Below are 22257 nucleotides of genomic sequence, written 5' to 3' on the forward strand. Positions count from 1 at the left end.
CTCCTGTCCTGTATAACAGGAGCTTTCAGACTAATTTGCATCATCTTGTCTTGACTTGTCTGACTTTTGTTCCTTTTTCGACTTCCAAAAATTTGTCTTCACTTTATTTGCATATCAATCAACAGGTTGTGTATATAAACCTGCTTTCCCCTCTGGTCTCTCAGTCACTGACGAAAGCTAGTGGATACTAGCTGAAACGTCTGACGTTTTCAAAATCATATCCAGTTGCTTGAGTAACTGTTTTTTGGCATATCGTATTACCTGGATGTCTAACCTTCATCGACACAGAATAACATACTTGTAGATACTGCCTCTTTCTATCATTTTCTTTTATTTGACAAGAAAGAGCACACAATTTGGCCAACCATATTTGTTGACTACAATGTGGTTTTAAGAAATTCAATGTGTTATATGTGAATGAATAAACTAGATATAAAGATAGCTAAAATTTAACTCACCTAAATGATAATTTTTACTTGAAAACTAGGAAACTCTAAAATTAGATCAAAGATATGTACATGATCATACAAAGACAACAGATAACCACTATAAAGATATTTGGCTTCATGTACAAATGTATAACTCACAAACAATAGGACAAACTTGATATTAAGGTACAGGTCTTGGTCCTAAGTACAATTCAAGTGCCTGCACATGAAAGATTTTTCTCTTTATTTGTATCATCCTACCTTTAGACAGAGCGGTCCCAGTCCTTCCAGTTTACCACTAAAGATAGTTGGCTGTATATAACTTACAAATGTTAGGCTTAACTTATTAAGATACCGGTCTTAAATACAAGTGCCTGCACATTAAAAATACTTTTTTTGTCTTCATTTGCATCATGATCGTACCTTTAGACAGAGAGGTCCCAGCCCATCCAAGATGGCAGTCTGGAGTCTGTATGCGACTGTATGGGTGTACGCTGGACCGGCCTTCTGGCTACATGTGCATGGGGACAAACCAAAAATTACAAAAACAATCCAAAAACAAAATATTAGCCTGTGCCACGCCATCTCTTGCTGTTAGGGGCATTTAAGGCATCCAGTGCCATTTTTAGGGCTTGGAAACCAGATTAATTTTTCAAACTTAAGTCAGTATTCTAGTCACTTATCTACATACTAAGTTGAAACAACACTGTCCCAATGTATATCAACATTAAAGGAGCAAAAATGCCAAAAATTCTGACGAAAAATGGTTACTGGAAGGACCTGGATTGATTAGGGTACCACCCAGAAAATATATGTGTAAAGGACTCATCTTGGGGCTTGTTTTTGCATTAACTAACATTAAGTTTAAGGCAAAACCAAAATCAATTGAGTCTTAAAAATATCATTCAATTTCTGTGTATGGTCATATGTCTTACACATGGGTTTCATGAAGAATGATATATTTATAGAGAAAGCTACACGTAGCCCTTTTGTAGTGTCTGGGCATTCCACACTGGCAGGTATTTCTGTGGTTTGGAATCTATGAGGCACTTAGTTTGTGTTGGGCAGTCAATCTATATTAATATATAATAGATTGACTGCACAAAATAAGTGCCTCATAAACAGATTCCAAACGACAGGAATACATGAGGCCACACCAATTTCATTTGTAAAGTTGGTTCACGGATTTGCCCGCTTCATTTTTTTCTGATTTTCAAAAGAAAAAAAAAAACATTTCAGGCTCTCAATCAACTCCAAAATGCTCATATTTTGGCCCCAACAGTTGAAGGAAGTCCCTTCTTTTCAAAGTTGTTTCAGTTTCTCCATCTATCAATGCAGTGGTTTGATTAAAAGTAACTGCAGCTTTAAATTCATTGTTTGAAACCATTATAAACCAGCCTGGTATGTTGACTTCATGGCTCCTATCATAGCATTTGGGGCTATCAGAGGATGCCTAGGCCTGGTTTTTATTTTTATTTCTTTCGCCCTGTCACTTCATATTTTTTTCTGAAAAAAAAAAAAACAAGAACCAATGAATCACATTGGTGTGGCCTGATCTCTGGATGCTTACATAGAAGATCGGTCACTCCACGCAGGGAGTGTTTCTGCTGACAGCACTTTCCGACGTGACTGGTGCAGATTTCGGTTCTGAACCGACAGTTTTGGACCCTGTGACAGGTGGGTACCTCTTGTGCTTCAATCTGCACTTACCACCTAAGCAATCATGCTGAGCAACTACATGCAGTCTCTACCAGACAAACTACGCTGGCTGGATACAGGACAATATTTGCCCGCCTTAGGGTTTGACTGGCCGCACAGTTTGGAGGGAAAGAATCAACCTTCCACGGAATGACTCCCCTGCCCAATATTACTCAGACTGAGACTCCTTATTGCCGAATTCTACAATCCGTATTCCTGTAGAAAGGCATGGTGTAGGCTAGTGAGCAACAGTTGCTGTTTATTTTTTTTTCACGTGAATAGAACTTGTGTTCCTCATGGAACTAGATAAACTATGTACAATGTATTATGAGTTATAAGCTCCATGTATGTTCATATATCAACACATCTACAACTGTCTTAGAAGCAAGAAGTTAAACCAGTACATAGGAGTTGACATCTTGTTGATAATTTAGGTTAGATGATCCAGGTATAAAACAATCTTCAAAACCAAATCAATAGCCAACTCTACAACTGAATAAATAACAGAGATAACTTGCGGACTTTTTGAGTAACATACATCACTCTTCTTCAGCATCACTAAAAGATAGCACAAGTCAACTCTATTCACATGTGAAGGAACTGGACAAAGGAGTTTACAAGTCTGTAACGTTATAGTTACTATATTAGTTGTTATGATGTTCTGGCATCATGTGCACTATTATCTTACTTCAATCTGCTTTATCTGTACTTAGCTTATAAGCTTATCAGAGCTAAATGTACAATAAAGGTCTTAAAGCGATATTATCTACCAAAAGATTATTGCGCCAAAACTGTAAATATAAATAATTGACATTTTCTCGTGTAGATTGTCATTTTCAATAACTCTTGACATTAACGTCTCTAAACCAGAACTGAGGGACAGTGAAGGCTGGTGAGAACCCATCATTGCCATGGCAACGGCTGGGGATTACATTCTGGTTGTGGTGAATGGAAGTAAGTTTACATAATTATTTTCTTGTAACATGGTCGTGGTGTCTTCATAATTTTTTCTACATTTCTTTTTTTCCAACACCAATTTGTTTTCAGATTTGCCCACTTCGTCATTTTTTTCTAATTTGAAAATAATAAATCAGGCTCTGAATCATACCCAAGGCCACACCGAGTAATTTTCATGGACGACGTCCTCTGGAGACCGTAAATCTAAAATAAATGCGAGAGCGCAAAAAAAAAAACAAGAAGGGCTGAAAAAAACAAGATGTCTAATATAATATAGATTTGAAATACTAAATTACTAAGAGAAGAAAAATATTAGGACACACAAATTGAATGAGAGAACACAGTGTAACAACCAACAAGTCTTTCGTTTCTCATGAAAACAGCAATAAATCAGCGGAACAGCAGTTATCGTCCTGTCCTGTTTCTTGCACCTATATTTCACGTTAATCTTATGATTTGCGTCACCCTTGTGATTTTTTGGTCATAGTTACAGGAAGCGGAATTTCTCTTTTTTTCTGGGAACAGGCCCAAATCAATGCGCGCAGACCTCATCCATAAAAAATTACTTTGTTTGGCCTAATAGATTTTTTATACTGACGGGAAAACATTCCTTGTGGCCTACAGTCAGCATCGTTGCGACTGTTGTCGGCGGCCTCCTCAGCATACTTGCCATCTGGACACGCTCGAATCTACGAAAACTGGTCAACGTGCCCCTGGTCAGCCTCAGCTGCACAGACATCCTCTTCAGCACCTTCTATTCCCCCTACTGGATCCAGCAGATACTAAACCCCCTTTGGGAGCCCCCGCCGGCCCTGTGCTGGCTGATAGGCTATGCCTCGCCTGTGCTATGGGGGGCTTCGCTATGGCACATGTTGTGTATCGCTCTGCAAAGGTACTTCACAATCTGTACCAACAGCACACGTCTGAAGTCCAAGCAGGCCCTCACTGCCATGCTCTTGCTCACATGGCTGATTCCCATCGTTTCCTTCTTGCCTATTTTCCTCATGGAGGAAGTAAAAGTCGATCCAAAGGTGAAACGGTGCTCACTGGGAACTTCTGACAAATTCTGGGCAAAAGTTCTCCCGATCGTTCTAAACATCATATTCCCGTACATCGCCGCCCTGGCCTTCTACATCCTCATCCAAAATCATGTGAGGAAGAGCAACAAACGTGTCCACGCTCACGACCAGGGCCCAACAACAAACCGTTTGGCAGTGCAGTTCTCGCGCAGGGCTGGCGAAGTCGCCATCCCTTCCGCAAGCACGGGAATCGTTAAGCCTGCTAGAAACCTGGAGGGTGTAGCGTGGGTGGGGGACGAAAATTCCTCATCAAGTGACGACGAACAGAAAGCCAGTGACCGTATCGAGCCAGGTGAACCCAAAGTTACCATTGTGCAGGTTGCTCCAGCATCTGGCACGGGTAAAACACAAGGCCAAAAATCCTTACAAAGTATCAAGGGTCAAAAGGGCACTGATTGCAAAGAGCCAGACAAACCCAAAGGCACCACCCTAACAGCCACCATATTGTCAGATCAGACTGGTAAGACTAAACGACAGGCTCACGTTGTCCCAAGCAACAGCTCACAAAAGTCGAACAGCGCCGCAGAAAGGCAGATCACTAAAATGATGATGTTGCTGTTTGCGGTGTACACGCTGTGTAATATGCCTATGACAGTGATGGTGATTTTCTCCAGCAAAGTTCCGGCCGAAGCTTTCACTGTTGCCCAGGTGCTGGGCTTGCTAAACGGTGCCCTGAACCCGATCGTGTACGGCGCTATGAACAAAAACATTCGCCAGGGCTACAGGCACATCTGGAGCCGCATGCTCAACTTCGTAACATGTCGGGCTGATTAAGAAAAAAGTTTTTTGGAAAACCACTGTGGGCAATTCACGTAGAAGATTGAGTTAAAATGATTAATATCAATTTTTCAAGAAAATAAAGAAAGGAAACAACCAAAATGCACCAAATTGCAGGGATAGTCACTGTTAAATTATATTTAACCCCAAGATAAGCTTTGATTTAATTTTTACACACACACACAAAGTACATACATGCATACACACACACAAACACACACACACACACACACACAGAGGCCTTCTCTCTCTACTTCAAAGTGCATCACTTAAAATACATTCAATCAACCACTAATTTAAAAATAAAAACACAGTCTTGAAATATTTCAGATTTCCTACAGTACTGAAGCCGTACTAACTATTATGAGTGCTCACGATGACGTGGGTAGCAGGTTTTGCCACTGCTTTGTTTGCATGAGTGGTTATTTAAGCATCTGGCAAAGAATTCAGCCACAACAAATATATATTTGTTGTGCCATGATTATCCTTTATTATTCTGAAAATGAATAAAAAAAGAACTGAAATGAATAAAAAGAATTCAGCCACGTCAATCATTCACAACAAATAACTGATTTGAAGCCGCTTGGTTAAGCCACTCGGTTTGATAACAGACAACGAGTTGTGGCCATTTACGGATAAAAAAGAAAAGCTAATCCCAAGAGCCCTTTAGGCTAAACAATCAAAAATGCAGATCTCTAGTTTGCGAAATCATCATTGATCAAGACAAGTTTGATAAAAAATTTTACACCAATTTTCCAGATGTGGGCTTTGAAAGCTAATATTATGTGTAGGCCATGTTAGGTCACGTTTAGCCTGAGTGTCAGCCGTTTTAGCTTTCGTCCACTCCCCACAATCCGTTAACCGACCACTAGGTACCCTGGATGCCAAACTAGTATCGGGCCGTTAGCCGTTTTCCTTCGGCAGCCGAGAGCATTTCGCCCGCCTGCCTAAATTACCGCTACGGGGGAGTTGAGCCTGAGGGGAGTTGGCTGGCCCTAGAACTCGTTGGTCCGGCCAGCCAACCTCCCCCGGGCTAGACTCCCCCGTAGCGGTAATTTACACCAGCGGGCAAAGGGCTTTTGCGGCCCGGACAGCGAGTCTGGATTTCCAGGGTAACCACTAGGCTACTTTAGGTTAGTATCAGATAATTGGTAGCTAATAACCTGTCAAAACAAAGCTGTGAACGCTTGAATTACTGCAAAAATTGTACAGTCATATAAATATGGCTAGGGCTTGGTTGGACTTCATTCACTTAAAGGTTAATGTTTAATACTTTGTTTGAGTAAATTCACTCAAAGACAGGTAGTGCTTGATGTTGAATGTTATTACCTTTACCTTGCTCAAACTTCTTATCAACCCTTTAAACTTAGAATGTACTATACATTGTAGCATACGTACATGTAGTACATACTTCAATGCTTACTGTATAATATTGTATGTGGAATACACTTAGTCAAGTTGATTGTTAGATAACGTTCTTGTTGCTAAAACTTGCCATTGTTTGTACCTTGTGCCAACTGTTGCACAATAAACTAAAGTCCAAGTAAGCACCATTACTCAAGCAAGTAGGAGGACCTGCATGCCCTTTTTTGTTAGGCGTAATCAGGCCTTTTTAGTCTTCGTAATCCGTAGGCAGCCTCCCAAAAAATCAATGTAATTCATATATAATATGTAACCTTAGCTGCAAAGCATAAAGTTGTAATCAGCTCTGAGACTTTAACGTAATTCGTAATCGGTTTTGAGTAGTAGTAGTAACTACAGAGAATTAGACCCAGGCTAGAGCCTGGTTGGCACTTCAATGGTTATACAGACACTGTATGTTGTTTGGGTACACTCACTCAGCTCATACATATGGTGTATGCTACATGTAAATGCTTTTTTTTATGTTGATTTTTGTGATCCTGAGTTCTAAGTTTAGAGTTTGTATAGACACTTAAATCTGTTATCTTTTAAAATTTGAATGCATTGTATAGGTGTACTACAATAACATCACGATGAAGAAATTATTGCATGACAATTGCACATTGTACAATGTATGGTTATGTATAGTCTTCAATGTTTTCATATATAATGTATGTAGAATACTCATAAAGTCAAGTTATTTGTTACAAAATATGTCACTAATATACAACATTTTTAACTGCAGAAGTAGGGATCCAGGCCTGAGTGCTGTGTACAGGTTCGGATATAAGTCCAGAGGTTTAGGTTCTTGTTAGTCCGGACCTAAATGCAGGGCATAATATTACTAAATTTCATGTTGGCAACCTAGCACTGTTGTCTGGGTGAAACTGTGGCCACATAACATTGAGGCCGGCACTTCACAATGCCCGATGGTAATGTTTTCTTCATTTTGCAGCACAGATTTTGCAATCTATGGAAGGGTTTTTAGGTGGTTTGGAAAGAAAAAGGGTATGTGACATGTGTTTTTTTTTTCTAATAAGTCTAGAACATGGTTCTTGATTTTTTAAAGATTTTTTTTACTTGAACCTAAACATTTTTACAAGTCCGGAACTGCTACACAGCACTACTAAGAACTGCTTGGAACTGCATTGATGATGTTAATATTATACTTTGTTTGAGAAAACTCGCTCAGCTCATACATTGTAATGCTTGATGTTGCATATTTATTGCTGAGCTATTAAACTGAGATGTTAGACACTCTAACCTGTTGCCAACCCTTTTAAACTTTGAGTGTATTGTATATGTGACAGGGATTGACGTTAATATATACTTTGTTTGAGTAAACTCGCTCAGCTCATACATTGTACTGCTTGATGTGGCATTAATTTATTGCTCCTACATGTAACTGAGCTGTCAGACACCCTTACTTGCTATCAACCCTTATAAACTTTGAGTGTATTGTACAAATGTATATGTGACAGGGAATCGAGATTGGAATCCAGGGCAATCTGCAATTATACTAGGGAATTCTAGTTTCTCTATAGGACTATTCACCAGATTCTATAGGGCAGAATTATAATTAGAATCCCAATCTCCCCTAGGAGAATATAAGGTTGCCCTGGATTCCAATCTCCTGTCAGATATATGTAACGTTAGTACATACTTCAATGTTTTCCTGTGTATTGTATGTGCATGTAGAATACACTTGTATGAAGTATGTATACCTTGTTTGAAGTGATGCAGAATAAAGTCCAGTGAGTATGCACCATTTACCGCGACAGTAAATAATAACTACACTAACTAGTAGTATGCAAATCAAACCAACCATTAAAAAGACAGAAAATAAAGCAACACTTAAATTATAATTCTAGCTTTATCTCACTTACAGATCCAAATGAAGAGGCAGCTTCAGGAACAAGGTTTCGTAGTTTGTGACAGTTTATTAATAAATATTCAATAGTTCTTGGCCAGCTATATAGATGACAGAAGCTGGCATGAAGTTTGTACTTTTACAGATCTGCTGGTAAATTGTGTCTGTTTAGGCCTAGGAAAAAATGTAGTGTTTCCTGTTTCAGTCCTGAAAAAATTAGGGTCCGTAGGTAGGGACTTTCTTTTTTTTCTTCTTCTTCTTTTTTTATTTGACTGAACAGAGTTAATCAACAAGCTAAAACTTGCATGTCTTTTGAGGACACTTAATATATTTTCAATGTCAATGTTGGAAAACTGATTGTGCAACGTTTCATCACTCGGGTGTCAGATCATGGAGCTGGAAATGGTAAATCAGCTCGAAACATATAAATAATAAATAATTATGATTGCCCCTTGCAGGGGTCCACCCCAAAAAAGGCTAGGGTCGTCAGTTTTTTTAGAGTCGGTCAGGAAACAGGAAACACAACATGATAATATTTTCCTAGGCCTTAGACATTACAATAGTTACAATGATGTGATCATGACCTTAGTGGGAAAGAGTGTAAAACCTTACGTCCAACAGGATTATTATAACATTCAAGAACACAGAAACTTTGTGACATATCCACCCCCCCCCCAAAAAAAAAACAATGTGGGGCCAGTGCATTTATAGTTGACATATGTATACGTATACTTTGATTAAGACTTAGTGCTTATTCATACATAACATTCATATGTTATGTATTTCTACTCCTTTCTGCTCTAACACTGTGACGATTATTACATTATAGTACAGAAGTTAAGGCTGATTATTAGTATTACAATAAATTATTATGATAGTTTTTGTACCCAAGAGGCCTTGATAGTACAAGCAAAACCTAACATTCGTTTTTAAAAACTTCAGCAGTATAGCTGTGTACCTAAACAAATTTTAGGTACAGATACATGTACAGGTACACAGGTTTAGGTACAGGTCCGGACCTGAACCTGTACCAGTCCTAAACAATTTGACCAATTAACATGCTCTTCTGAACTCCTTCAATAACAAGAAAAACATTAATAAACGTGACAGTTAAGGTTTAGTTTTTGTTTATGGAGAATGCTCAGACAAAATATGGGCAAAACTAAAATGTTTGTGTTCTTTTGTGCTCACACTGTCCTTACACTGTATCACCCATGGGGGACCAGCTATTTACACATTTGAGGTCACAACTAGACATCAAATAATTTATTGGTGTGAGATTATTTAGGTACGGTACCGGTACTGAGGGATTAGGTATCTTGGACCTGTAGCTAGTCAATTTTTCAGGTACAGTATCGGTACTGCGTACCGGTACACTGCCCTATTCAGCAGTGATGCTTACTAGAATTTCAAAATATAGAAGATTGGTAATTTCTTTATTTTACAGAATCTGAAGTAGCTTTGATACCAGATCTCCAAACTTATAATAATAATCAATAATAATTACTATTATTACAAATCCTCGCCTACCACACAGCTACTAAGCTACGGCATATTCCACAGGATTATACAAATAGGGGTGTTTCTAAAATATGCATTTACTTCTGAAAACTGCTATGGCAAAAAGAAAACAATGTGCATCATCAAGAAAATAATTGGTCATTACAGTAGCTGTGGTGTTTGTGTTGGATTCAGTGTTGGCCTGAGACTGACCCTGCCCTGTCTGATCATGTTGGTCACTATTTTCATACTCATGATCATCACCACTGGCCATCACAGTAGCTGTGGTGTTTGTGTAGGATTCAGTGATGGCCTGAGACTGACCCTGCCCTGTCTGATTTAATATGTCCTTGCAGTTGAAGTTTTGTACGAAGCATTTAGTTGAGAGGCACTCTGCCCTGTGCCATAAGTTAGATTTCTAGTGTCAACGGTGGCTTGATACTGACCCTGTCCTGTCTGATCATCACCACTGGCCATTGCAGTTGTTTTGAGGGTTGTATAGGATTCGGTGATGGCCTGAGACTGACCCTGCCCTGTCTGATCATCACCACTGGTCATTACAGTAGCTGTGGTGTTTGTGTTGGATTCAGTGTTAGCCAAAGACTGACCCTGCCCTGTTTGGTCATAATTATTGGTAGATTTGGGGCCTTTTGGTGTTTTTTTCTCACCCCCGTACATGATATTTGGTTTTAAGGCAGCTAGCACTTCAGATAGATTTGGATTCAACGATTGAATGTTAGCCTGACCCTGCCCTGTCTGATCATGTTGGTCACTATTTTCATACTGGTGACCATCACCACTGGCCATCACAGTAGCTGTGGTGTTTGTGTTGCCACCAACAACATTGGGATTCAGCACTGAAGGAGGCTGCCTGGTCTTGCACCACACTATAAGAATGATCAAGCCGATCAGCTGGACAATGCCAGCTATCGAACCACTGACTGAGCCAATGAGAACAGGTAGGGGGACACTGGGAGCAGTTTTGGGTTTGTTTGAAGTGACTGCAAGGGTTGTATTTTGTGTTGCTCTTGTTTTGTTTGAAGTGACTGCAAGGGTTGTATTTTGTGTTGCTCTTGTTTTGTTTGAAGTGACTGCAAGGGTTGTATTTTGTGTTGCTCTTGTTTTGTTTGAAGTGACTGCAATGGGTGTATTTTGTGCTGCTCTTGTTTTGCTCTTGTTTTCTGCAGTTGCTGTTGAGCCAGTATTGTGTGTAAAGAACCAGTGATAGAGAGAGGTGACTGTGGCAGTTGTTGGTGATACAGTCGGCTCTTTACAATTAATATCTTCAGGATCAATATCTGCAAGTTTTCTTCCTCGAAGTTCGGGGGGTCGGGAACATGTTATCTGGCTGAACTTACTCGAAGGAATTTTCGTGTTATTCAGCCTGAAAGGAGCCATCTGACAGTCACACTGAAAAGGGTTCTCGGCCAGTCTAATGGTACGAATAGATGGCAACAAGCTAAAAGCTGCAGGGAGAATGACAGACAATCGGTTTTTTTGGAGGTCCAATTCTTGGAGCTGGGGGAGATTTGCAAATGTACCAGAAGGAATTGAACTTATATTGTTGCTGCCCAGGTTCAAACATGCCAGTCGGGGTAGATTACGGAATGCATGAGGATGAATGGTTGTTATGTGGTTTTTATACAGGATCAAATCTGTTAGTCCGGGCAGATTTTGAAATGTCCCTTCTTGAACCATTGTTATCTTGTTATTGTCCAGATGTAACGCTACTAGCACGGAAAGCTTTTGAAAAGAACCTTTCTGAATGGTTGTTATCTGGTTGCTACGCAACCATAAGTATTGTAGCCGGGGTAAATTTTCAAATGTCCCTACCTTAATCTCTGTTATCCGGTTGAGATTCAGGTCTAAGTATTGTAGCCGGGCTAGATTTTGAAATACACCAGCCTGAATCTGTGTTATCTGGTTGTTTGTCACGTATAAGGTTTGTAGCTGGGGTAGAATTTGAAGTGCACCAGCCTGAATCTCTGTTATCCAGTTGGTTCGCAGGAATAATTTTTGTAGCCGGGGTAGAATTTGAAATGCACCAATCCGAATCTCTGATATCTGGTTGAAATTCAGGTCTAAGTATTGTAGGTGGGGCAGGTTTTGAAACGTACCAACCTGAACCGTTGTTATCCGGTTGTATGCCAGGATCAGCGATTCTAGTTTTGGTAGATTTTTTAATATACCAGGCTGAATCCCTGCTATACAGTTTGACTCAAGGTTCAACACTTTCAAATCGCTATATCTTTTTATAACGGACGGATTTAAAGTGTTAATACGATTTCTAGTCAAATCCAAGCATAACATGGATGTAGGGAGGTTCTCAGGGAAGCTGCTGAGGTTCTTATCTCTGCAGGTGCAGCAGAGTAATTTTACTGGTCGTTCCCAGCTGCAGTCAGATTCTGGCATGCTGGGCTCCTTCAGGATGATGAGAAGGAAAATCAGCACGCGTCGCAGCTTTCCAACCATGGTGCTCTGCCACCTAGAAAGATTAGGAAGCACCTTTCTTTGACAACACAAAATTTATATGATTGTGGAATCTAGAATTGAAAGATAAATTTAAAAAAAGGGTTTTCTTTGTTCATAAAGGGGATAAAATGTAGTCCAGGACTCAAAATTAAAGCTGTGCACCCAATTTGTTTTGTACATATTAAAAATGATTATAATAAAAAAAGTATACAGGATATTCTTGGCATCTAAGGGTCAGAAAAATAATGAATCTTTGTTGTAGTACTTGTGTAAGATTTTGCAGTTAGCTCCCATTTCAGATTCAAGCTCATACGAGGAGCAGTAAGATCTGTAGTAAGGTTTTGTTTTATATGGTGCAACCAAAAAAATTTTTTGAGCACCTAATATTTTAGGTTGGGTGCACCAGTGCACCTTTTCCAAAAAATGAATTTCGAGCCCTGTAGTCTGACTCAAATTGTCCTTCCAGCATTTTGTCTCTGCTTTCACCTCTCATAAAAAATTTGTCACAGTGACATTTGTGCACATTTTCATAACGACACAAACTTTTCAACAAAGGAAATTTTATTGCAAATCCATGCCTGAGGGCTAATTGCAAGAACATGAAAAAAAGCAGTAAAAATGATAATAAGCAAGCCCTAAAAACTGCACTGGATGTCTTAAAAAGGACTACACAACATGGATATTCAAGCAGCAAGTCTCAGACAATTAACAGGCTCATACAATGTATTTTAGAATTATGGTATTCTAACCATTACATTTTTTTTATATCATGATTTTTCTCGCTCATCCTTCGCTACTCTGGATATAGTTGGGTTGGATTTCTTTAAATTTCTGCGTGCAGTGGAGTATGGAATGGTCAACATTTTGCAAGATGTATTAATTGGAAGGTGTTAATAGATATGCAGTTTTTTGTAGGGTAGGAAGGTAAATTACTAACTAAACAAAATACTAGAATGTATCTCTGCCCTTTCTTGTATTTAGTATTTCTCCTGGTAAGAAAGAGCGAGAAAATCATAATATAAAAAAATGTAATGGTTAGATATCTAGAATATATAACAATATGGACCTATTAATTGTCTGGGACTTGCTGCTTGAATATTCACGTTGTGTACTCCTTTTTAAAGGCATCCAGTGCAGTTTTTAGGGCTTGGAAACACAATTTTTCACAGCCAATATTCTAGTCATTTAGCTACATAGTGAGTTGAAACCACACTATTGGAGTGTCTATTGACCATTATTGAGCAAAAAGTTCCAAAATTCTGACAGAAAATGGTTACTGGAAGGACCATGGGCTGATTTTTAGGGTACCACCCAGAAAATAAAGGAGTCATCTTCGAGCTTGTTTCTGCAGTTTTAAATACCCAAAGTATGAAATTCTCAAATGTGTTAATGTGAAGCAGTACGTGTCAATTTCACAAAAATTGCCTTATTCAGAATATTTCAAGTTTTGCTGACCTGAAATTGCATTAAATTTGAATGCCTCTAAACCCTTTTTTGCAACACTCTCGGGCAAGGAAATGAGCAGAATAGTAGAAAATTATAGCCTGGTTACCAAACCTATTATAGCTCCCGAGTCCTACATCCTCTCCACAACTTTTCAAAAGGATCTTTAGTAATCATTATCAGTTATTTTCTGCCATTTCTTAAAAACAGACATGATAGGACTGTTTTTTTAATACCGTCTTATTACAAAATTTTAATGTAGTCACGTGCATTCTTATGAATAATGTATAATGTACAAATCTCAATGGTGCCACTGATACTGTCTTCAGAACTAACTTAAACATTATCTCCAAGTACATGTAGATATTAAGATTGAAAGAAAGTTTGTTACTTTACTTTTTTTTTATGGCCAAGTTTCTCTGATCTACCATGATCGTTGACAGTCTGTAACAGCGTCCTAATTATACTTCTGCTTGTTTGAAAAGCTGTCTTCACTACAAATTTCACCATTAAAAAAAATATAAATTTTTAATTTGTCCACAGGTAGGAACGTACCTTTCAAGTGAGTCAGACTAGCTTTAGTTGGCACTTTCTTGGCAAGGACTCGGGCACAGCTCGCTGTAACAGTTGTGATGCAGTGTGACAAACAACCCAGGAGTATATAATATACAGCCTTACATAAGTTAATTGTCTGAAGCTGGCTATTTGAATAACATTAATATTTATGATTAAAATTCTAATGATGAAGCAGGTCTCAAGATGCATGTTTACTTCTTTTCACACTAAGTAAATAAAAACTAAGAACAGATTCTAAGATTTGATTGAGAAGTACAAGCATATCAAATTCTAGCAAAAATAAGATGCAGTGTAGATTTTTAAATATTACGTAAAAGCGAACGTGTTATACGTTGTTCTTTTTTGTCATTTGCATAAACAACAGAGCGTGGGAGAGTGAGTGCCTTACGTAAGAGCGGCCATGTTAGAACGCGCGTGGGCACTGATCTAGGGGATCATTCTCCTTAGCCTCCTGTGCAAGCTCTGAGGCGGGTGGGAAGTTTGATACAGCATTTTGAAGAGTTTTTAACACGTTTTTTTAATAGCCAGCCATCCTACATAGCCGTCGAGAGAAGGTTCCATTCCACGGTTGTAGGATGGCTGGCTATCAAAATAACGCGTTAAAAACTCTTCAAAACACTGTATCAAAATTCCCACTCGCCTCAGAGCCTGCACAGGAGGTTATGTTCTCATGAAGCTTATAAGGTTATACCAGCAGCTGTATACAGTGTCAGCTATTTGTTTATAGAAACATCTGTATTTCAGTACATGTAAGTGTATTTCTTGAGTTTTTAAAATTGCACTCGGTGAGATCAGACAGGTGACTCCCTAAAAATACATGCACAATTACATAATTCTAGGATGGTGGCTGGGAAACAGCCTTTCTATTATAAAACAGAACTTATATCAACTAGCTGGTTATAGAAAAAGAATCCTCAGTCAGTATTTCAGAAATGTGTACAATTTTAGCAAATTTCAAAGGGCAGTCATTCCAGCTTATATACAGACACATGTAGAAGCTGGTGTGTTACCCCAAAGGAGGGTTATATATATACCAGCAGCTTACCAGCAGCTTTGTTTATAGAAACGTCGTATGTCAGTAAGTGTGTTTGTTGAGTTTTTACCAAACGTGCACTCCATGATATCAGACAGGTGACTCCCTAAAAATACACAATTACATCATTGAGGATGTTGGTTGGGAGGCAGCCTTAAAATTTTAAAAGCAGCATTTAAATTTCTTTGCTGGTACGATATTGGTTTATAGAAACGTCCGTAGTTCAGATTCTTGTTTGTTGAGTGATATCTTAGTGAAAGTGGGCTTGATGCTTTGTTTGGCAAAACATGAAACAGGTGACACTCTGAAACACACATTTGTAGGATGTTGGTTGTTGGTACAGTAAAAAGTTTTAAAAACTTAGTTTCTTAGTTTAGCAGTTAATCATGCAGATAAACCAAAAAAAAGTTTAGAATACAAATCAAACCATTACAAAGCAACACTCAACTATTAGTAATTATTACTTCAGACTGTCAGTTAAAAACTGGTTAGACATTGGTTTATATAATATAAAATTGTCTATATTTCAGCAACTGTACTATGTTGTCAGTTTTTCGCATAAGTGGTCTTGATGATATTTGTGTTGAAAAAAACATACAAGACAAATGAGATTGTAAAAGTACAAATCAATCGCACAATGTCACGTTGACGTCACTACTGTCGTCAGAATTCCACAATTGATCGAAGTAGAGAACTTCCCAACTTGGAGACTGACATATTTCGATTGAAAAGTTTTGACAATTGACCAGGTTTACGTAGCAAACTCAAGCACGAGTCCTGCAAGCGTTAAAACACATCCAGATGTAACAAAAACATCCTACAACAGCAATTGACCGAAGTAGAGAACTTCCCAACTTGGAGACTGACATATTTTGATTGAAAAGTTTACAATACTGACCAGGTGTACGTAGAAACATCAAGCACGAGTCCTGCAAACTTTAAAACACATCCAGATAAAAACAAAAACATCCTACAACAGCATCAGCTGACCTTCCCAGTTGATAAGACAGGAGAAACGGTTAAAAAGCCGGAGGTTTGCCTTCTGGTCAGAGGAAACAACGGGAGCTCATTCTGGTGTGAACAAAGATCACAGACTTGCCAACATGGTTAAGGTAAGTTCTTAGTACCTTACTCTGTTTTCCCCCATTTTCATGGTCTTTAAAGAGATTTGGAATGGGAGTTCACTTAATAATAGACAGGCTGTTACTGAGAATGAAGAAGTTTTGGGGATTGTTTTCGAAAATTTAAGGGCTGCAAGCAGATAAAGCTAGGGGGTATAAAATCCTGGTGGGGATAATCTTAGCGCAGCATATTTTTTACTTTTTAAATGACTTTGTCTAGTTCAAGTTGAATCCATCACCTCAAGTACAGATCTCTAGTCCTTTTAGGTTGTACCAAGGACATTATACACAGATGTAATGTCCTTGGTTGTACATTGTAACTTTTGATAACAAAGAGAGTAAAAATAGAGCATAGACTTGATGAAATAATGCTTAATGGAGTCTTTGTTAATTATTTCCAGCCTGGCCTGACCTTCAGTCTGGTGACTGTTATCTTGCTTGCGGCTGGTGGCGTCACGTTTTCTGCTGAGATTCCTCAACCACAAGTTGCTCAAGGTATGAAAGAAAATGTTTATTTTCATGTCGCCTCATATAGTCTGATGTGTACCCTTAAAATACCACATTAAAAAGAGTATTGAATGAGTAAAAATCAAACAAGTTGAACCAAGTCAGCCAAATTAATGAATACTGAGTTCTGTGTAGATGGTATGTGCATGTACTAGTACCTTTATCTGTGGTGGAAGTTTTCTCTAGATTCAAGTTTATTTTATTTATTTTCCCATGATTTATATTAGATCATTATTAGATCTTTAGATCTGCTTTTCAGATATCCCTGGGTTTCTTATCAATCAATTGAACAACTTATGTTGATTGTTTTTACAGAAGAAAGTATCAACAGCCAGAGGAACGACCCCCCTCCCCCTGGTGCTGCTCACTTCCAGGACTGTTCACATCTTTTCCCTCTACTCTACTGGACCAACGCAGTGCAGGACGGAGTCTTCCCCATCAAACCCGAGTCTTCCACCGACCACTTTGACGTCTACTGTGACATGACTACAGATGGTGGGGGCTGGACTGTCATACAGAGGAGGGTCAACGGGACTCTTAACTTTGACAGGCGTTGGGCAGACTACAAGAACGGGTTTGGGAGGGTCGAGGGGGAACACTGGCTTGGACTAGATAAAATTTACAACCTGACATCCCAGAATAGCTATGAGTTGTATGTGGAGTTACAGGATTGGGAAGGGAACTTTACTCATGCTAAATATGGTACATTCAGCATTGGGGATGAGAGTACAGATTATACACTGAACATTGGGGGGTACAGTGGGGATGCTGGAGACTCTATTAGTTACCATAACGGTATGAAATTCAGTGCTAGAGATGTGGACAACGATGGGTGGAGTGGTGTTCACTGTGCTCGGTGGTTTTCAGGTGGCTGGTGGTATAAAAGTTGTACTAACTCTGCCCTGAATGGTCCCTACTACCAGCCAGAGGACTATCATGGTTCTGCCACAGGGTATGGTGTTTACTGGCATCACTGGAAAGGTACCTGGTACTCACTGAAGGCCACCAAAATGATGGTGCGACCTCAAAACTTTATCCGCAAACTGTAACTCAAGTGCAGATTCTTCTTATAATCAAACACAATGTTGTCACAAAACATTTATTGAGTCGTGTGCATAAGACCTGATTATCATAGACATTTAACCAATATCTGATATCATACGAATTACACTAACTAGTAGTTACAGCACAATCATTATACTATAACTTTTAAACTGCTATAGACCTAGAGATGTAACTGTGTTTGGACATATTCAGGTGGATGGAGGTGATACACGATTATGTGATAAACAGTATGTTTCCCTGTGCTCAGTATATCCTATATGTAAATGGTCCCTACTGCAAGTTAGAGGACTGTATTCATGATTACACATGTTACACAAAGTGTAATACATGTACTGTTGTACCTGGTAACACTAGAATGAATTTCTCACTTACTTACAGGATTATGGCCTTTGTAGTGGTACAAACTAAGGTGATGTCCTTTCAACTTTAGCTGAAATTACCTGATTAAAACCACCAGAACTTAGTCTTGCAAGTTTATCATCCTAACAAATAGCAGTGCTTAATATTCATTGTAATATATTAATTTGTTGCTTTTAGGCTAGACTACAAGAATTGTCAAATTTTAGCAAATTTGGAAAACTTGAATAAATGAATCTGTTTCAATGGTTGAACTTCGAATTCTGAAATGATTTTTTTTAGTATTAACATTACTACAAGGTAGTCAGTAGTCTTGTAGAATACTCTACCTTACACTTTATATACTGAGTCTTCCATCCACATTGTGTAGAATCAATGTGTGGATTGTAGTAAGTTTAGTTAAATGTAACTAGCATGTAGTCTTACACTAACATGTTAAGTTTATTCAAAAACACTTTGCCTTCCATTGTACCTGTAAATTGTTGTACATTGGACTTTGACTGACTGTAGCATTATAAAAAGCACACAACACAGGCAAGCAAACAGGTGTCCTGGTCACACGAACCTCACACAAAGGTTCAACACAACTGCAAACTTTCAAGATATAACAGGTAAAAAGTTCTGCATGGTTAGATAGGCTATCTATAAACTTACTATTTAGAAGCAGCAGGTGTTTCAGTCACACGAACCTTAAACAAAGGTACAACACAACTGCAAACTTAAAAGACATTTCAGGTAAAAAGTTCAGCATGGTTAGATGGTCTTAAGTATTCAGATATTCCTGTCACATGAACCTTTTAAAAACAAGGGCATATTCTTTGCCTTGGAAACTATTTACAACTTTGACTGACTTGGTGCTTTTAATTATAAAAAGCACACGGCACAGGCAAGCATACAGGTGTCCTAGTCACATGAACCTCAAAGGTTCACGGTTCTGCATACTATTATTATCATTAGTTAGATAGGCTATCTCTAAAGTAAGCAGCAGATGTTCCCATCACAAAGGTACAACATGACTGCAAACTTAAAAGATATTTCAGGTAAAACGTTCAGCATAGTTAGATGGTCTGAAGTATTCAGATGTTCCTGTCACTTGAACTTTAAACAAGGGCACATTCTTTGCCTTGGAAACTATTCACAACTTTGACTGGCTTGGTGCTTTATAAAAAGCATACGACACACAGACAAGCATACAGGTGTCCTGGTCACACAAACCTCAAACAAAGGTACAACGTAACTGCTAACTTTCAAGATATTGCAGGTAAAAAGTTTTAAGGTCGATAGTTTTGCATATTTATTAGTTAGATTAACTAACTTAGGCTACAGTAAACAACAGATGTTTCTGTCACATGGCTCAAACAAATGTACAAAACAACTACTAACTTTAAAGATATTTCAGGTCAAAAGTGCTGCATAGTTAAATAAAAACAACTACAAACTTTACAGATATTTAAGGTAAAAAGTTAAGCATGGTTAGATGGTCTTAATCTCTTATAAGTAAGCAGATGCTTCTGTCACATGAACTTTAAACCAAGGTACAACACAACTGCAAACTTTAAAGATATTTCAGGTGCTAAAAATTTCTGAATAGTTAGACAGGCTATCTATAAAGTAAACAACAGATGTTCCAGTCACAAACTAAAACACAACTGCAAACATAAAAGATATAACACTGTCAGGTAAAATTTCTGCATATAGTTAGATATTGTATCTGTAATGTAAGCAACAGATGTTCCCGTCACATGAACTTTAAAAAAGGCCATCTATTTTGCCTTTGAAGACTATTGACAACTCAAAAGTGCAGAGGAAGAACAGCCCTTTGAGTCCACAGGAATTATAATTATTATAGCTCCCTTCCTGCAAGCATCAGCAGGTCTGACAGAAAAACAAGTTTGCTGCGGCTATAAAAGTGGTCCAACCTGCCCAGGTAGAACACTACTGTACCTGCAGAAGTGGACAGGAGACAGATCCAAGGATGACTTCTAGCATCAAACCAAAGGTGAGTTAGTTAAGGGTTCCTAGCCTGTTCAGTTCTGAATCAACGAATCAGTTCTGAATCCATCTTATTTCCAGCTTGTTACTCTACATTGTAGTGACTTAATTGTAAGAAATGTAGTTAGAACCATATGCGACTTACTGTACAAAAACTACCAACATACATTCTCTATTAAGACTTTCTGTGCATGTTATTTAAGTGCATGTTCTGTGCATGTCTATTAAATCATGAAGAAAACACCTGCTATTAAGTTGAAATGGTTTACCAGCTTTGAATGCACACTGCTAAGCATGGCCTACATCTTGAATCAAAGCAGACAAGTAGCACATCTTGTTTCTGATCAGCAGGGTTAAACTACACTCTGGATTTGTCTTTGAAAAAAAAACACATGCAAACTGGGCACGATACCGGTGTCTTCATCACTGGCAAAAAATGGTGTTTCAACAACATCTTGGACACCAGTCATTGATATCTGACTTAGTTAGAATTTATAGAATAATTATGCTAAGTACTGTAAGTTATTTTGTTAATTATTTCCAGCCTGGCCTGACCTTCAGTCTGGTGACTGTTATCTTGCTTGCGGCTGGCAGCGTCACGTTTTCTGCTGAGATTCCTCAACCACAAGTTGCTCAAGGTATTATATTAATAGCTATGTCCGTTTTAAATGTCTACTTGTAGTTCTGCTGTGTAACCTAAGAATACCAAATTATAAAAGGTGTACTGGTTATTGAGGCTTTCTCAAAAATTTTTCGGGCACCTGAAATTTGCCCAGATCACTAACTGTGTCCAGTAGATTTGTTTGTTTTTTTTTCATTTATCTTATTCAGATATGCTAAACTTTAAGTTCATCAAATGTTTGATGCGTGGTCCAAGGGTATTGAATGGGTAAAAATAAAATCTTTTTTGATCCAAGTTACATGTACATGACACTGTGAGGGTGCAAATGTGCCTATATGCAGGTTTTCTGTTGCTTGTCAATCTATTAAACTACAACTTATGTTTACTGTATTTACAGATGAAAGTTTGAACGGCCAGAGGAATGACCCCCCTCCCCCCGGTGCTGCTCACTTCGAGGACTGTGCTACCCTCTACCCTCTACTCTACTGGACCAACGCAGTGCAGGACGGAGTCTTCCCCATCAAACCTGAGTCTTCCACCGACCACTTTGATGTCTACTGTGACATGACTACAGATGGTGGGGGCTGGACTGTCATACAGAGGAGGGTGGATGGGAGACTCAACTTTGATAGATACTGGGCAGACTACAAAAATGGGTTTGGGAGGGTCGAGGGGGAACACTGGCTTGGACTGGATAAAATTCACAACCTGACATCCCAGAATAGCTATGAGTTGTATGTGGAGTTACAGGATTGGGAAGGGAACTTTGCTCATGCTAAATACGGTGCATTCAGCATTGGGGATGAGAGTACAGATTATACACTGAACATTGGGGGGTACAGTGGGGATGCTGGAGACTCTATGGAGCTCAATAATGGTATGAAATTCAGTGCTAGAGATGTGGAAAATGATGGGCACAGTAGTAGACACTGTGCTCAGTTCTTGTCAGGTGGCTGGTGGTATAACAATTGTGGTATCTCTGTCCTGAATGGTCCCTACTACCAGCCAGAAGACTATCATGGTTCTAACACAGGGGTTGGTGTTGACTGGTATTACTGGAAACTTAGCCACTACTACTCACTGAAGGCCACCAAGATGATGGTGCGACCTCAAAACTTTATCCGCAAACTGTAACTGAATTGCGGATCCTTCTTTCACTCAAACACAATGTTTGATTTGATTTAATTTGATTTAGTGAAATTGTAAATTGATACAATACACGTGGCACATAGCTATAGGCAGCTGTTACTAGTGTTCTGTCCACACATAGAAACAAATACAGAGCAGAACAACACTCATTGAGTTAAGTGAGGAAAGTCGTGTAAAGTGCCTTTCCCAAGGGCACAAGATCAGTGGTAT

At 38.8% G+C, this 22257-nt stretch overlaps 2 protein-coding genes across 4 annotated transcripts in view; one reads left to right on the forward strand and one right to left on the reverse strand.

Moving 5' to 3' along the window:
* The window catches only part of LOC109462115 (TELO2-interacting protein 1 homolog), a 44820-nt gene that overhangs the window by 2402 nt on the left and 20161 nt on the right, over window positions 1–22257 (reverse strand). Inside the window, exon 19 of the mRNA XM_019758615.1 lies at window positions 852–939. Within this exon, the coding sequence (XP_019614174.1) occupies window positions 852–939 (88 nt within the window). The remainder of the gene's footprint in view (window positions 1–851; window positions 940–22257) is intronic.
* On the forward strand, window positions 16224–22232 carry LOC109462108 (fibrinogen-like protein 1). Of its 3 annotated transcripts, none has more exons than XM_019758606.1 (3): window positions 16224–16346; window positions 16757–16850; window positions 21296–22232. In XM_019758606.1, exons 1-3 carry the CDS (start codon window positions 16338–16340, stop codon window positions 22030–22032), a joined length of 840 nt encoding a protein of 279 aa, XP_019614165.1. In that variant the 5' UTR covers window positions 16224–16337; the 3' UTR covers window positions 22033–22232. The 3 variants fall into 3 exon arrangements, with proteins under 3 accessions (XP_019614165.1, XP_019614166.1, XP_019614164.1); XM_019758607.1 differs by lacking the exon at window positions 21296–22232 and adding an exon at window positions 17178–18463; XM_019758605.1 differs by lacking the exons at window positions 16224–16346; window positions 16757–16850 and adding exons at window positions 20153–20283; window positions 20821–20914 and having other exon boundaries at window positions 21296–22228.

The sequence above is a fragment of the Branchiostoma belcheri genome, unplaced genomic scaffold, assembly GCF_001625305.1.
Source record: "Branchiostoma belcheri isolate BF01 breed outbred unplaced genomic scaffold, Haploidv18h27 scaffold99, whole genome shotgun sequence".
Lineage (NCBI taxonomy): Eukaryota > Metazoa > Chordata > Leptocardii > Amphioxiformes > Branchiostomatidae > Branchiostoma > Branchiostoma belcheri.